The sequence below is a fragment of the Euprymna scolopes genome, chromosome 35 (genome assembly GCF_053919585.1).
Source record: "Euprymna scolopes isolate OS-2025 chromosome 35, ASM5391958v1, whole genome shotgun sequence".
NCBI lineage: Eukaryota > Metazoa > Mollusca > Cephalopoda > Sepiida > Sepiolidae > Euprymna > Euprymna scolopes.
Window position 1 is genome coordinate 35,674,244 of NC_136516.1, and position 19,290 is coordinate 35,693,533.

Below are 19,290 nucleotides of genomic sequence, written 5' to 3' on the forward strand. Positions count from 1 at the left end.
CAAGTGTTTAGACCCAAAATTGGCAGAAGAGTTTAGTAGAGTTTTCAAAGGTCAAATCGTTGAACTTTGACCCCTTGACAGCCAAATTTATTCCCAAATCTTAATACCCTTTATGTCAAATCTCGAGTCTATAGAATGAAAATTGACAGAGTAGTTTTATAGAGAAATGCACACATACACACACACACACACACACACACACAATTTCACTTTTTTAGATATATAGATTGGTCTCTTTTAGAGCCGAGAATAGAGAATCAGCAGCAACTAGTGGTCATGCCTTGCTGCGTCGTAATATGTTGTATTTAATTATTAAAATATATACGTAATATATACGTAATATGTCGTACATAATTATTAAAACCTCTTGTGATTTTTTTTCTTTTTCAATTCTGCCAGGTTTGTATGTTTTGAAGGATAATTCTCAGCCTTTGATGAAAAGTCGGTTGCTTCCACCATATGGAATGTCAATTTCATTTGATTTGGTTTTGCTCTGGTCAGAACAAACTTACGACGCGCCCAAACAACTATGGAGAGCAACAAGCAAGAGCAACCGCAAGGTAAGTACCAACATGTTTTTTTTTTTCTATTTGTGTCTTGTGAAACTTTCGGTGATGTTTCTTTTTTTTTTTTTTTTTTCAATCTATTTTCCTATCAATTATGGTTTTGCTCAGAGTTCTATTTAAGGCTCAAAACTGTTTCTTTTTTCTATATCAATCGTCTTTTTTTCTTCTTTTTTTTTCAATCTCTTTTCCTATCAATTATGGTTTTTCTCAGAGTTCTATTCAAGGCTCAAAACTGTTTCTTTTTTTCTGTATCAATCGTCTTTTTTTTTTTTCAATCTCTTTTCCTATCAATTATGGTTTTGCTCAGAGTTCTATTCAAGGCTCAAAACTGTTTCTTTTTTCTATATCAATCGTTTTTCAGAAAATATTATTCAAAAAGTTAACATCTATCTGATGATATCATTCTTTATTGATATCATTCTTTATCAAGGCTCAAAACTGTTTCTTTTTTCTATATCAATCGTCTTTCAGAAAATATTATTCAAAAAGTTAACATCTATTTGATGATATTCTTTATTGTGCTGTTGCTTTTCGCTTTTCGCTCATCTCCCTTGAAGCAATTCAACTATACAATTAATCCAGAAGTAAACTTGGGTTCAGTTTTAGATTGGAGAGCTAAATGTTTTGGTTTCAATTCTAGCTGATGGCACCAAAGTCGTTTTTTTATTTATTTAGTTTTTTTTAACTTTTGGTTTGATCTTAACTGTCCATCAACCACTGTAAGGTCATTTCAGGGCCAAACATTATTTCTGATCGTATTTGTCTTAGTCAAAGTTAATTTTTTGGTTAAGATTTATTTCTTGGACAAGGTCCATTTTTAACTACGAAATCCTTATTTTGTTTAATCCTGCCTTCTGCTCATGTCTTTCAATTATAGGTGTGTCCCTTTCTGAGATAGACCCCGCCATGTGCAACGTCCCCAACAGTCCTGGTCTGTTAACGTGCCACACCAAGAACCATTGTGAATCGACTTAGTTTTATAAGCGCTTCTCCATCACAACTATTCGCAGATCGGTTGAAATATACAGCTAATCTAGAAGTTGATCTGGGTTCAGCTATAAATTGAGGCACGAAATGACTTGTTTTGTTTAATTCTGTTAAGACTCGGCTTAATTACAATTCAAAACTTCAAACAAATATACTCCTTTCTGGGACATACCAAGAATACACAGTGAATATTAGCAACATTGAAAGATAAAAAGTTCTCAATAAAGTCCAGAAACGTATGTGTAATTTGATTGGCTCCCACCCTTTCTTCTTCACTGCAACCTCTCTCTCTCTCTCTCTCTCTCTCTCTCTCTCTCTCTCTCTCTCTCTCTCTCTCTCTCTCTCTCACACACACACAGACGTGATGTGGCTAGTCTCAATCTTTTTTATATTCTCTATCTCTACAAATCCACTGCCAGGCCAACGACAACAATGTACATGCTAAATAACTTTTGCTTACAACATGTGATCTCCTCATTTAGGTCAACAGTTCCCATTTACTTGCCTCCCCACAAGGGAAAAGTTAGGCACAAGATCGGTTTTAATGGGGAGCAATCTAGATTGGTACAAAAATAAGAATTGGATTTCTCTTTCGCTGACCGAGGACAATAATGATAGCGTGTAGTATCAGGACAGATACTACACTTTGCAATATTTATTTGCAGAAAATATTTTTAAAATACATTTTAAACAAATTAGGTATAAGATGAAATAAGTGCGAAAATGGGTGTCATTGGTCATCCTTGGTCACAATAACTAAAAAAAAAAGATCTATTCTACTCTGGACTAGAGTCATTAGTCACCATAATACCACATTCACTCCGGAGGGGTCGTCTTGCTTAAACTTTTCCACATCATTCAAATAATTTTTTGTGAAAATAAATAAATACGTTTATATACAATCATTTTATTCGTGAAGTAAAGAAAAAAACAAAGAATAAAAAATGTGGTTAGTAAGATCCTCCGACCATTTCTAAATAATAAACTGCCCACTGTTTTCCGGTTTGTTTTGAACCGAAAACAAGTAGGTCAATCTCTAAGTGGGGGTGAGACCTAAACGAGAGTTTGGAGAGTGGCTGATGTGCTTCCAAGATGAATGCAATTTGGGAGAGGTCGTGGAGGGAAAAGTTTAAAATGGGGTGTGGGAAACTTGGGGGCTTTCTTTTGGCAGGGTAGTTCAATCATTCGGCTCGCTAAGAGGTTAGAAACTCACCCGAAGGGCTGGGATCCGACAGGATCAGGAAGTGCATGCATAGGGAACACGTACTCATACCTGACTCTTTTTTGTACACGCAAGCTCGCTACTTGTACCCCCATTCTTACAAAAAGCGTGGAATGTAAACAGATACAGCATTTTGCTCCAAAATTAAAAGGCCCAGGAATAGGTGACAAGATTCCAATTCGAACATTACAATTCCAAACTTCAAACAAATATACTCCTTTCTGGACATACCAGGAATACACAGTGAATTTTAGCAAATATTAACATTCAACATGCTCATAGAATTAATTTAAATTTCTTACCTACGCGTTGCTATATATGAGTTGTATTGTCGGAAGGTATATATTATGTATACGTATGTCTTGTATATCTGTGTCTAAACTTGTGTATCGTATAGTGGTATAAAATGTTTTTCTAATAGATGTGTGTATACAAGGCTTCCTTCAGTCTTGACAGACTATGTATACCCACTGTAAGGGTGTCTGTGTGTGAAATTTTTGTGGCAAGAGTTGTACAATCTCCAACCACCCCTCTTCTTAGTCGATATTGTTGAATACCAGTGGTAAGTGGAGGTTCAGGACGATTGGAAACAATGTTGAGATAAGCGGAAAGCACATACAGCGCCTAGCCTTCCCAAATGGTCACCCATCTGGTACTGGCCAGGCTCAGCGGCACAATCACGTCGACACACCAGTTCTCGTCAGATCACCGAAATTAAGCAACAGTGTGTATATACATGTCACATTCATCTACATGACGTGTGTGTATATATGTGTGTTCGTCTATGACCGTTTAGCATTGTGATCGTCTAATCTAGTTTTTCTATTGTTCGTTGAATTGATGCGTGTATAGCAGTTACGGCAGTGTTGATATATTAACAGATACAATTTAACAACGGGCATGTATCAATTACAACAGAAAAGGGACAAATGACAGTCATCGGCCAATGGAGAAACATACCTGCTCCATCTTTGGTCTTTAGTTGACGGAACCTCGGAAAAGCTGAAAATGAAGATTCGTACAACTCGAAGTCTTGATGGTATTTACAGCAGCTTTATTTACCGGATGTTCCCCCATTGGAATATAACACTGATTCTAGACTTTTAAATTTGTCATTTCTGATCCCCCTTTACTTGGAGCCATCACTGTCCATGGACTGTCGTTCTCCCTCTTTCGACCCCAACTTGATCTGCTCTCTTTGACTCCCGACTCTTGCCTCAATGATACATGTTTTTTCAAGCTCTACCCTAAGATCAACATCACTTTAAGTGACCTCTACGTAATGTTACATCAGATTCTAGAGGTCAGACCTATTTTTAAATTATTGTTTGTGTTCTAAAATTCTTTTCTATTAAAACATTTTAACATAAATAATTTTATCTGTAAATATTTATTTTGCTATAATAATAGAAATTTTTACAAATATTATAACTATCATCGACCAGCACACCTTTCGGTCTTGCCCGGCTAATATCTAACATACGGCATAATCACATTGACACACTGGTTCCCATTAGATTACTGACGTTAGCAACGTTCAACTTGATCAGTACTGAAATGGGTGACCATTTGGGGATTCCAGGTGCTGTATGAGCTCTCTGCTGATCTCGGTATTGTTTTCAGTTGTCTAGCACTTCTCCTTGTTACTGGACTCAAGTAGTGCCGATTTAAGAGAGGTGTGAGTGAGATTGCGCAACCCTTGCCTCACAATTACTTGCGCAGGAGGTATCCATTGTCTCTTTTATACCTGATTTAACTGTTCGCATTTTCCAATGTTTTAAAATAATTTTTGCTTTTGTTTATTGGTAGGATTACACCGGTCTGTACATCATCGAACTCCTGCCGTGTGTGGTAAATGCTAGCCAGGAGTTTTCCATTGCTCATAAACCAATCAGATGCACCGTACACAAAACTCAAAGGTAAAAAATATTTTTTTAGAAACTTTGACCCCCTAAAAATGCCACTAATAGAATCTCTACCCTTATGTAAAAGGAACTTTGTCTTTGTGTGTGTGTATGTGTGTGAGAGAGAGAGAGCCGATTTTTATGAAATCTAACACAAAGGTATTTTATATGTCTGGCCGTGTTCTTGGATAGGTTTTGTATCGGAATGTCTTTGATAAGTGTATCCATAATCAAAATAATCCGATAAAGGAAAGAACAGGCGATTTGGGCCAAAGTTAACACTTTACACAGCCTAACATCACAAGTGCATTTGAGAAGTTTTATTTCCGCACAAGTAGAAAGGCCCGACATATAAAATCAACAGTAGGTTCTTTGGTATGACAGAGGCACATTCGAAATAAATGTTTCTATTTAAAGCACAATTGCACCATGATACGTCACTTTTTCGTTTTAACTTAAATTCAAGCCATTATTGCACAACCAGTAAGGCCAGGTATATAAAATCAACAGTAGATTCTTTGATATGACAGGGGCGCATTTGAAATAAATGTTTTCGTTTAGAGTACAATTTAAGAATGAAACTTGACTTTTGTATTTTATACTTTAATTCAAGCCATCATATATAAAAAATATTTTTTTAAATCAACAGTAGATTCTCTACAGTGCAATATAGGCTACAATGTATTGAGGATTATGTCACTGTGGGGAGGCATGTGAAGATTCCTCTTTGTGCACCATGATGGTTACCCAGCTGGACCAGGCAATCAATCGATTTGATTAAAAAATGGGCGATTTCACCGATTTCGATGATAATAAAAATATGGGAATGTGAAACGTTTCGGTCGATGTAACCGCCGACCTTCTTCAGGTGTATCTTGTCGAAATCGGGAATGTCTCTGTCGAACTCGGGAATTTGGACGGAATTTTGAGCGGAACCTCTAATTTATTTTACGGGAGTAGCGTGCTTTTGTTCCGTCAGATAGAGGTCCTAAGTAATTTGCAAATGTATTTTTCCGGTCACCCACGCTGAGGATTGAACCATCAACCTTCAGGAGAAGGTCACTTTTACAATTGATTTTTCCCAGTACTCTAATCACTGCGCCACGGGTCCTTGCGGACAAAGAAGAAGATCGGAGATTACATAGACCGAAACGTTGTGAAAATCACACTCAAGATGAGAACAGTAGTTCGAGGAATAATAACAAGTAGAATTTTTGGAGAAACTTTACTTTGTAGAAATAATAAACAATAATATCCTTCTGTTTTACATTGACCCCTCCCCCCCCAATAAAAGGTCACCTATGGAATCATTCTTAAAATTTTCAAACCCTTTGTGCAATCCAACCATATTTGGTATAAATAACCTTCAGTCTATGTTTGACTTGCTTACCAAGTTTCAGTTATAAACAACAGCCTTTTTTTTTTATTTTATCACCGTTTAATAACATAGGAGAACACTTTTGACTTTCATTTTAAGTACATTAAATAAGTGTCATTACTTGCTCTCTTGCATATCGAAAGTTAAAGAGACTACCGGGCATGCGCATTGAGATACCAGAAATAATAAAGAACGTCCGGTGAAAACTAAGTATTTTTTCCGGCAATCTCGTTGTAGATACTAAAAGACAGAAGAGGGGAGATATTTAGTGTTGTCATTACTTGCCTCCCTTGTATATCGGAAATTAAGAGACTACCGATCATGCGCATTGAGATACCGGAAATTAAAAAGAGCACCTAATGAAAATTAAGGCAGTTTAATTCCAACGCTGATTGAAATTACACGTCTGTGCCTTTGTGTTGTTTCTTCTTTCTTTTTGCCTTTTGTTTCAGCCTCATTAAATAAGTTTAAATATATTGAACTAAAAAACGATATTCTTTTCAAAAGTGCTCAATAAATATGTAAAGCTATTAAAATTAAATTATATAAATTTTGTCGAAACGTTGATTAATGACAGTAGGGTTTATATATATATATATATATATATATATATATATATATATATATATATATATATATATATATAGAGAGAGAGAGAGAGAGAGAGAGAGAGGGGGGGGGATTTTCTGCGGTCTGTGGCTTTCATGGCATGTGTGAACTGCGGTGTTGTTTGATTATGGGAATAATTATATAATATATACAGTGCGTTTTTTTTCGTATTTCTAAAGACATATCAAGTTAATTTGAATGAAATTGACACTCAATCTTTGAACATATATTATTTATTTAAAAATTCAAGGGAAATAAAGATATACTTGGTTGACAAATATTTATTAACGAAATATCAAATTACGCATATGCAAAAGCATTTAGCACACTGTCAAATTTCATTCTTAAACAGTGATTTAATCTTGCTACAATATTTCAACCAATCAAAAGGCACTGCAGGGTTCCGGCTCCTTACAGGTCAGTTGATAACAACTCACAGACACTGCACAGGTTGCCTCTTCTCTTACTGTTTTAAAATGGTTAAAGCAAAGGAATTGACTAATGATATGCGCCAGGAAATCATAGCAAGGCATAAAGATGGAAAAGGATGTAGAAAAATAGCTTCAGGACTAAATTTGATGGTGAGTACAGTTAAGGCTGTCATGAGAAATTGGAAAACAAAGGTTGGTAATACTAAAAATATTTTAAGAAGTGGTCGGCCATGTATATCAAATGATGTTACTGCTCGTTACATTGCTATCAAATGATGTTACTGCTCGTTACATTGCTTGTAACGTGAAAAAAGAACATTTCTGATTCGTTCAGAAATTCAGAAGGATTTGCAGGAAGTAGGTATTGAAGTAAGCGATGACACAATCAAGAGATCATTGAATTAAACAGGCCTGTATTCGAGATCACCGAGAAAGACTCCATTGTTGAGTCCTAGACATGTGAAAGATTGTTTGAAATTTGTAAATATCAATGTGAATCGGATGACTTCTGGAACAAAGTTATTTGGTCAGATGAAAGAAAAAGCTTTTCGGAAGAAAGATGTGCAACTGTTGCAATATTTTGGGATTAATGGGGTAGTTATTTAAATGCTGCCCACCTCAGCATTATTTGGCACAAGGCCTGGAAAGTGGGAACCCCGCAGGCTCCCCTAAAGGAGAGGCACTCCTGCAATTTTAAAAATTGCCTGAGTAACCCCGTCGGCATTCCCCGGTCACGGCGCCTCAGGCAGCAAGCAATAAATTTGCCCCACCGGAAAGCCCGGTGGCAAGGCCTGGGAGGGTGGACCTCCTAGGTATTACCCAGACGGTGTACTTCAGTCCAACAGGTGCTGGGCCGGTTCCCGGCCCCTCACCTATTGGGCTGAGTGTCAAGTGACGAATCCTTGACGTGTACTACCCTGTCTCCATGCAGCCGAAGCCGCTAGGAGACACATCCCATCATCCCAGGGGGTTAATGGGGTATGATTCCACACAGTCGGACGATTCTATTTATAAAGGATGCTGCTAAGAACTGACGAATCAAATTAATTAACGTTCTACAAACCAATCAGAAACCAGAATTGCTTCATAAATATTAAACCTTTTCTGGAGCAATTTCACATGTTCTTTTCCCGGGTTTCGACATGGTAAGAATATTTTGTTCTGTGGAACTGTCTACTACAAACAAGTCACCTCCCAGGACTTGTGTGTAACAGCGAACCATCTGAAACTGTTCTGAAACTCAAAATGGCTTACACTTCTAGAGCAACCGTGTATGGGGGGGGGGAGAACACAGAATTAAAACCATCTACAACCATCCCCACTGTAAAATTTGGAGGTGGAAGTGCGATGATTTGAAGCTGCTTTTCTGCAAATGGAGTTGGAGGAATGGAAATCATAGAAGAGAAAATTGATGCATCAAAATACACAAAGATTTTGTCAACACATCTGTTCAAGAGTGCCGCAGATTTAGAATGGGACCGTGATTTTAACTTTCAATAAAACAATGACTCCAAGCACAATGCTCAAATAACCATGAAATGGTTTAAAGATAATAGGATCAGTGTTCTACAGTGGCCTAGCCAGTTACCCGATCTAAATCCTATTGAAAATCTGTGGAAAACTTTGAAATTAAGAGTGCATGCAAAAGATCCCAGGAATATCAAGAAATTGAAAAAAGTTTGCCAAGAAAAATGGCTGAAACTATCAGCAAGTGCTTTTAAAAAACTAGTAGGCAGTTATGGAAAGAGTTTGGAGACTGTAAGGCAAAACAAAGAATATACAACTAAATATAAATAAATGTGTTAAATACTTTTGCATAATTTGGTCATTTGATATTTCGTTAATAAATATTTTTCAACCAAGTATATTTTCATTTCCCCTGAATTTTTAGATAAATAATATCTGTTCAAAGATTGAGTATCAATTTCATTCAAATTCATTTGATATTTCTGAAGAAATACGAAAAATACCAATGTATCAAATATTTTTGCTACCCACTATATATATATATGTACATATATATATGTACATATATATATATGTGTGTGTGTGTGTGTGTGTGTATACATATGTACATATATATATGTATATATATATACATATGTATATATACATACATATGTATATATATACATATATATATACATATATACATATGTACATATACATATACATATATACATATATATATACATATATACATATATATATACATATGTATATATATATACATTCATATATAGATACATATATATATACATATATATACATATATACATATGTATATATATACATATATATAAATATATATATATATAAATATATATATATTTATATATATATATGTATATATATATATTATTTTTCTACTTAATTAACTTATTTTTTAATTGTAACTCAGATTCCAGCTGCCCATCTCGTTCCGACAAACCAACCGCCCCGTACCAATGAGGTATTCCCTCAACACTCGGTTCCTATTGACAAATAAGGATGAAGTCTTTCGAAATGATCCAAGATCGGCAGAGAATAATGGAAATCCGATTGAAGAGTTAGATTATGACGGAGCATTCTACAAAGGTACGGAAACGGCATCTATCGGATCCAAATCCAAGATTTTCTAATCTTAATGTCATGGACGTTATCATAGAAACAAAATAATTCATTTAAAACTGGTTGTAGCTACTTGACGTTGTCCGGTATACTGTGAAATCATTTTAGTTTTCAATTTTTATTTTTATTTATTTTTTTTTTTTACAAAGGTGTCACCACTTATCAAGGCCTGAAAGTCACTCGAGGATAGGAGTTAATGACTGTAAAATGGTAGTGTAGTAATCGTTAATGGTATACGTTGGGTAGAATTTGATTATTTATGGGGACGGTTCAACGAGAACTTGTTTACTTTAGATTTGAAGGCTACCATGCTGTAGTCGGCCGGGAAGCAGGTCAGTGGAACAGTGTTCCATAGACGGATAGCTCTAAGAAATAAGCTGTGTTCGTGGAGTCTGTGTTTAGATTTAGGCACGGATAGAGAGTGGGTGAAACTATTGATAGTGGTTGCAGCTAGTCGAGTGTTTTTGTGAAAGTTTGGAGAGAAGGTGACCATAGATTTGTTTGCCTTTTTTTCTAGATAACTCCTATTATACCCATTATTTGGATTCTTTAGACTGCTGTTCTAATCTTGAGTGTTATTTTCACAAAGTTTCAGTCGACGTAACCTCCGACCTTCTGTTATATTTCAATTAATTTTAAATGTGTTATTGTAAAATCAAGGCCAAAGTCTTATTCTAACATTTGAAGCAACTTTATTGCGCCATCTTCATTAACAAAGTTTAAAAGAATGAAAAGCGGAAGATTGAACTGGCTGGGGATTTGATAATCCATGCAGATAATGTTGACCAATGCCTTAAATACATGTATCCTTCATTCAGAAGAAATGTTTGCTGATAATTGCATATCCGTATCATTTAATGATGCAGCTAGAACAATAAGTCATAAGTGTATTGAAAAATTTCCCGGACAAGTGAAAGAATATTTGTCATTTAATTCTATTCTTGAAGGAACAGAAGCTACAGATTACGCAACAGAATTTCATGATTCGATAGCTTGCTGAGAGAACCCAAGTAATAAATCATTTTCTGTAACTTAACTATCAGATGCAGTTCGAATAAATTCTTTCTTCTGAACTGAAATGCTGAGAAAATATATCTGGATGGAAAGCTATTATGGTTATTGAGTTGGAGCACAATATGATTGCAAGAATTAGGAGTGAATGGAATACGTTCAGGGGACTTTTTCCATTACTAACCAACAGAGCATTTTCGCAGAGTCTATCATAAACTTGAAATCAAGAAACGAGCTCCAATCACGTAAATGAGGAATATTGATCCACCATCTTGCTGTATAATAATTTGATTGTTGCTAAAATTATTGCATCACAATTTCAAGGAGAAATCGTTCTAATTCCACGATTGAAAATTGTTTTTTTATCTGACGTAGACAATATTCCGTTTGCCAGAGTTCAGTTTCCTATTCAATTAGTATTTTGCTATGACCATTAATAAGTCTCAAGGACAGACTTTACAGCAAGTTTTAGTTTATCTAGACAAATCTCTTTCAACTTGGACAACTATATGTTGCACTTAGTAGAGTCAAGCGAAAGGATAACATAAAAGTGTTTTTAAATAATTCAAATTGTACAAAAAAAAATGTAAATAGAAGAATATTGTCCTAATAGAAGTTTTATTAACCTTATTACTACTAACATAAAAATTGGAAGAGAGCAGCCTTGCCCAGTCGTAAAATGTTATCAAATATATTTTAAATCATGCAGATTTCGTATTTATTCTTACAAAGGGCCAATTCTCTATTGAATATTATATTGTACCTAATATATAATACTGACTATATATATATATATATATATATATATATATATATATATATATATATATATATATATATATATATATATATATATATATATATATAAATAAAAATTACAATTAAATTTACCAAAATGATCCAAGATGGTAAAATTAAAATTCATCATTCAATAAGGTAAAAAGCTATAGCAAACATCTAAATGAGTATTTTAACCATAGTTCCTGATTTCAAAAGGCGAAAAATTAAAAGGTAAATTTCTATATATTTTTATGTATATACCTGTATATCTATGTATATGTATATATGTGTGTCTATTTTGTCATATATATGCATGTATATATTTGTAATGTGGTACTTAAAGCAAACTTATAATTTAAATTCAAATCTATATTTTACTCTATTTCTTTTCTTTCTCTAACCCATATTAATTTTCTTATAAATTTTAAATCCAGACCTTTTATTTCAATTCTTTTCAGATACATCTGCCTTACATTTAATGCTAGTTTTATTTATGGTGTCCTTTAAATTTAATAAAAAACCTTCAAAATTTGCTGACGAGGAGACCTTGCTTATTAAAAAACTATATGTAATAATTATTGTACGTAACTTGATGTCTACCACAATAAAAAGCATTGTTTTCCGAAACGATCGTACAGATAATTGATTTTGTTGTTGTTCCTTCTTATGAAACGGATTTTTAATTTAATTATAATTTGATTTTTAAATTTTAAATTATCAATCACATTACTTAATATATATATATATATATATATATATATATATATATATATATATATATATATATAGGTTAATCATTTACTTGAATCATAATCATGAATAAAGTTTTTTATAATGAAAAAGATCATTTTTATATAAATTTTGTAAATTTAGAAAAAGTCCAAGCTCAGTGAATGCCTTTTTATTGGGTTCCAGAGCATATATAGCGTAATATAATAATTCTCAAAGTTCCAAATATCAGTCACACAGAGTGTGTCGGTTACATGAACAATGTACGTTGCTAAAAACGGTGTTTTATAAGTGTTTTAAGGTAAACATCTGATGAGTACGTGACTAAATATGCAGCAATAACATAATTTAGCAAACTTGTTAGTCGCAATACAAAACAATATTGTAATGGATACCTTTTAAAAAGTAATAAATGACCAATTGAGAAAAGTTGATATTTGGAACTTGGAGAATTATTATACTGTGTGTGTGTGTGTGTGTGTGTGTGTGTGTGTGTGTGTGTGTGTGTGTGTGTGTGTGTGTGTACACCATACATCCATACGTTCAATGTATATATAAAATAATACAAAAAATTGAAAAAATAAAAAAGGTATTACTAAAGAGAAGCTTTTTGTTGGTTTTAACAATGTTTGCCTGAATAAAAAAAATGCTGCCTACATACACGCAATATATATATATATAGAGAGAGAGAGAAAGAGAGAGGGAGGACATAGACAGATAGGTTGTAGCAATTTAATTTTTCTTAAAATAATAAATATTCACTTGTATATTAGCATTTTATTTGACATTGTATAAACCTGTTTATATACTTTAATATTTTGTTTTATTCTTTCAGGTCAAAAAATTTTCGGTCGTGTCCTTTGGAATCCGGATCAAGATCTGAGCTCGGCTTATAAATTATCAATTAAAAAAGTTTATCTCTGCACAGGTGAATAATCTTTACTTTCATACATATATATAGAAAAAAAAATTATGGTGCAATTTCACTGAAGAGCTATGATACAGCCGAACAGTCTGTCTGCGAATGACTATAAATACTCTCTATCTTGGGTTGAGCATATTGGTAAGTGAAATAACAAACTGTTACTAGCATATAATTCAATGCTCTTTGTGTAAACAAATGCAGCTTAAGGTGTTTGGACAATGTTGATCATGGTAATTTCACATACCATACTGTTGCCTAATCAGTTGAGTTTCGATCCTTGCTTGAGCCAGTTGCTAGTCTAGTCTCACGGAAGATCTGTGATACAGCGAATTGGTCCGCCTTTGGATAACATATATATTTAAACAAAAGGGGCGTCCCAAAAGTAATGCTTCCTATTTTTATTCCCCCTGAATGGATCAGAGGGGATTGCAAATTGCATTTTATGATGACTGAACTTGTGCATTCATGACTTGAAAGTTTTATCTCTCTCTTGCAGATATTGACGGTGTGAGATACTAAGAAAGCCATTCTTGTCATGGATGTGTGTCAGAAGCAGAGATGCATCATTTAATTCCTGGCAAAAGTGGATTGCAAATGGTGGTGACTATGTAGAGAAATACATTTTGGAACACAAAAGTTCGCTCGTTTTAATGATAGCACTCCCGTTTTTGTAGCTCTTCAACTTTGTGAGTAAAAAAAATAGGAGGCTTTACTTTTGGAACGACTCCTGCATGACAAAGCATGCTCTAGGCGCCTATGCACAGCCATCATTCATCTCTGGCAAAAGTGCATTGAGAATGGTGGTGACTATATAGAAAAATATCTTCTGGAGCACAAAAGTCGCTCCTTTTAATGATACCACTTCTGTTTTTGTAGCTCTTCAACGTTTTAGATTGTTAGTAAAAGAATAGGCTTTACTTTTTTAATGAACCTCGTGTGTGTGTGTGTGTGTATATATATATATATATATATATATATATATATATATATATATATATATAATGATTATTTACAATAATAATTATTAAATACCTACAGACACTAGTGTTTCATCCTTTTGGGGGTCATCAGTACAGGGTGTCATAATTAACACCAGTCGATAGATTCGAACCCTGCAACAGAAGCCATCCCTGGCTTCATTGGCAAGGACCTAATCCATTTAGCTACCGTTAACCGCAAGAAATGCTGTTGAATTTTTTAAACATTCAATTTTTAAATGCTTTTTAACGTCTGTCAGATGATCCAATCATTATATGATCATCTGCGCATAAGAGCTAAATTGATCGACTTTAATTCAACTGAAAGTGCTCAACAATAAGAAACTCGTTTCTTAAAGGGGCTGACATAATTATTTACTATAATAATTATTAAATACCTACAGACACTTCTGTTTCATCCTTTCGGGAACCATCAGTGCAGGGTGCCATATATATATATATATATATATATATATATATATATATATATATATATATATATATATATGTTAGTGTTGGGAGAATTAATTAGAATCAGTATCGGAATCGGAAAAATTTTGACCGATTTTCCAATGCCAAAATGATTCTTTTAATTGTCTTTTTTATTTGCTTTTATTTAAAGCTAAATCTTCCATTGCTGGTAATAATGATAAAATAATAAATATTTATTGATTTTTTAATCACCAGAGAAGCTAAAATTGATAGATCGTCCCCCTTACTTATATTTTTACGTTTATAAAAATATTAGCACATTTTACATGTGTGTTTTTACAGTAATCAGAAAAATACTGCTACATAGTTAAACATTTAGAGATACATAAAGAATCGGAATCGGTAATTGTATCGGAATCGAGAATTTAGTACGGAATCGGTAATTGTATCGGAATCGTCCCATCACATATATAAATATATATATATATATATATATATATATATATATATATATATATATATATATATATATATTTATATATATATATATATATATATATTTATATATATATATATTTATATATATATATATATATTTATATATATATATTCATATATATATATATTTATATATATATATATATATTTATATATATATATATATTTATATATATATATATTTATATATATATATATATATATATATATATATATTTATATATATATATATATATTTATATATATATATATATATTTATATATATATATATATATTTATTTATATATATATATATATATATTTATATATATATATATATATTTATATATATATATATATATATTTATATATATATATATATTTATATATATATATATATTTATATATATATATATATTTATATATATATATATTTATTTATATATATATATTTATATATATATTTATATATATATATATATATATTTATATATATATATGTATATATTTATATATATATATATATATATATATATATATATATATATATATATATATATATATATATATATATATATATATATATATATATAGTTCCTCTACCAAAGTCAATTAACAGATATTTTCTTAAGCTTATCTTTGTAGGATACAGTATTCAAGGTCTGGAGATTTTTTTTTTACTTGGAAGTTACTTTCTTATCAAGCCCCAAAGGCCACTCGAGGATAGAGTTTAATTAGTGTCAGGTTGCCAGTGTAAGAACACTGTTATGAACAGTAATGGTGGAACATGGCCATGTTTAATTATTTAAGAGGACGACTCAACAAGAATTTATTTAGATTAAACTCGAAAACGACCACGTACTACTGTATTGTGTTCCATAGACGGACAGTTCTGGGAAAGAAACTTTGCTCATGGAATTTTCATTTATTTTTAGGCACAGATAGAGAGTAAGGAAAATTGTCAACAGTTGTTGTAGATAGACGAGGATTTGTTGGAAATGGTTTACGGGGGTGGGGCATAGATTGAATCTCAGTCTAGCATCTGTCACAAAATTAGCGATAAACCAGATGTAGACTCGTAAACTTTTTGATTGATGTTCAGTAAATCTGATATATGCAGCAATGCAGCATTGCAGCTTATTTATGTCATGGATTGTATTTTTCAGGAAACGATGGCTACATCCCAACATATGACCCGACTGGAAAAATATATAAGGAAGGGCGACAGTTTGGCTGCGCACATCCAAACCCAAATTTAAAACATCGATTTTTAATTCTGGTAAGATTATGACCATTTTATCCCTCTTTATCTCGTGTTTTGTTCTTTCAGAATCAATTAATGAAACTGTGAGATCAGCGAGTTATCTCCCTTGGGCTGTATCCAAGTTATCTCCCCTACTAGCTAATGAGAGAATTAGCTCTTTGTAGTGAAATCCTATTTACAATGCTTCCCCACGAGGGCAGAGTGAGAAAGTTTTAATAGAATACTGCTCATTAATTTTTATTTATTGCAGACTATTATCCTCATCTTTTCTTAGTTGTTTCATGACGTTTCGGCCAACTATTCCTCTGGCCTTCCTCAGGTGGTAACCGCGACGGATAGGTACTTTGAATCTCCTGACTGCATTCACTGCAATTACTGCCTTCCATAGTTGTTGTTGTCTCACCACGTTTTGGCCAAGTAAGCCTCTGGCCGGCTTTGGGTGGGATTGAAACCGCTATCTTCAGACAATTCTCATCTGGAACCGAGGCCAGAAGAATAGTTGGCCGAAACGTTGTGAAACAACTAAGAAAAGATTATAATAAATAAAATTAATAAATAATACTCATCTTAATGAATTCCAATTAAATAATAAATACTGCTCATATTCTGATTTTTGGAATTATACTTCGTGAACCATATATAGTTATCCAACTGTGATACTATAGACTGGGGGCTCTTAACCTTGCTTGGCTCATACACCTCTTTTATCATTTGTAGGAATGTCACCCCCCCCCATTTCTTGTCATTTCCAAGAATGCCTGTCTCAAAAAGTGCATTGTACAGGATGGAACGATAAAAATTGTCGCCCTAAATAAAACAACACTACAGTTTTATTTTAAAACTTTTATTGAAAAAATCAATTCAGGTAACTTAATTATGTAGTAGAGCTGACATCTATTCAATGTAGCCGTTTTCAGCCTCAATCAGAACTGGGAGCATGTTTTTTCCACAAGTGCCAGTGGGAGCTTGGCGAATACTCAGCAGATGGCAGCGATCAGGCTGGCTTTGCCGTTATGGGAGGTCATGTTGGTGATGTTCTCAATATATGATCAAAGCAGTCCAGCAGGTTCAGGTCGGGAAAGGAGGGAGATCAGTAAGAGAAGGGTATAAAATCGTAACACTCGTTCTGAGGTCAAGCCTGGGTCTCTTTGGACTTGTGGGCTGGCGCTGAGTCCTGCTACCACATGCAGGGGCTGTTAGCAGCCACCAGATTGCACCAGGGATCACCACACTCTTCAGAACATCCAGGTACACTTTGGTGTTGACTTTCAGACTTCAAAGATGGGAGGTGGGATGATGTGGCCCTCACTTTAAACCACACCAAAAACCATAACTGGAAACTTCATCGAGCTGTGTCCTCAGGTGTTGAACTGTCCAGATCTGCATTTTCAGGGTGCTGGCAATGGTCCTGTTGCCATAACTTGGATCGATAGAGAGCATGAGTTGTACAGAAACACATCTCCGATCTCGCTCGTAGAAAATGGTGTCACTTTTATACATGATAGAAGGTTCAACTAATAGATGGTCTGTAACAAAAAAAGAAAACTTGTATTCGTCAAAGAGAAATGGAATCATGTCGTTTTTTTTTTCTAGGGCCACATTTTTATCGTTCCACTCTGTACGGTTGGATTGTAGAAAAATTGTCAATTTCATTATCATTAGCTTATAATTCAAATTGTTAATTTTCATTTCGTGAAAGTTTTGGTTAGTATTTAGTTTTTTATTTAGTTTTTTTCTGTTTATATATAAAAATATTTTTTTGTATTGATATTCATATCAAAAAACCCTTTTTTTTTTATTCATTTAAAAAGAAAATACAACTTTGTTATACATGGTTCATAGAATTGCATTCATCTGCAAGAAATCTAGCTAATTTGCATATTCTTTTAAACATTCATTTTAATTAATTCCCTATTAGTTTTTTAGGTTTTCTTATGGGATGATCATCTTTAGTTAACTATTACGTGTAATTATATTCATGCAGATATTCTACATGATTTATACTTGCATAATATTTGTGTAAGCAGATTATAGTAAACACAAACCTTTTTCTATATATATTTATGTATGCGTTTAGTTATATTTGTTTAAAAATTTTGCCTACCAAATTCCTCCGTCAGTTTCTGGTCTACAGACATGAAATTTAGTATATAGGGTATTCAAACCCATGCAAAACTTTATATTTGGGTTTTTAGCTAGGGAAAATCGGTGCAAAAGTGTGAAAATCAAAAAAAATGTTATTTGCCAGGTGAAGGTTGAACAACAGTATTATGAATATGCATGCATAACGTAGTAGCTATTGATTCAGGTTTTAATCTTTAGCCTTGCAGCAAACATGTCTTCATAGCTCAGGCATTAATGTCAACAGAAAAAGTAAATCATGAGCTAAATGTTTTGGTTTCGATTCTCAGTGGTGGGACACGCGTAATTTTTTAAAAACTTTTTAAATCATTAGTATATATTGGGTTCAATATAATATAATAATAAATACGAAATCTGCATTAATCAAAATATCATATTTAAGTGTATTTTACGATCGGGCAATGCCGGGCGGCCTGTTAGTGTATATATATATATATATATATATATATATATATATATATATATATATATATATATATATATATATATATATATATATATATATATATATTTCTGTGGAAATATGATTTTTTTACAATTATATTTCACCTTTTTATGTACTACTTCTTAATTTATGAAGCTCAACGTAATTACAGAGCATATAACAAACAAATGACAAAAGTCTTTATTCCAATTTTCATGATGTTGACCATCTTATAATTTATTCCTTTAATTCAGTTAACACTTACAATTCTTAACAGTAACTGTTTTGTATATCTATAAATTAAATGAATGATTTTGTGTGACAAAACAGTTACTGTCAAGAATCATAATATATATATATATATATATATATATATATATATATATATATATATATATATATATATATATATATATATGTG

General features: G+C 32.8%; 1 protein-coding gene across 1 annotated transcript in view; it reads left to right on the top strand.

Moving 5' to 3' along the window:
- Positions 1–19,290, top strand: part of LOC145259601 (extracellular matrix organizing protein FRAS1-like) — a 294,783-nt gene that overhangs the window by 262,794 nt on the left and 12,699 nt on the right. The window contains exons 58-62 of the mRNA XM_080117256.1: positions 400–560; positions 4,585–4,694; positions 9,499–9,674; positions 13,063–13,155; positions 16,206–16,318. Of these exons, the coding sequence (XP_079973382.1) occupies positions 400–560; positions 4,585–4,694; positions 9,499–9,674; positions 13,063–13,155; positions 16,206–16,318 (653 nt within the window). The remainder of the gene's footprint in view (positions 1–399; positions 561–4,584; positions 4,695–9,498; positions 9,675–13,062; positions 13,156–16,205; positions 16,319–19,290) is intronic.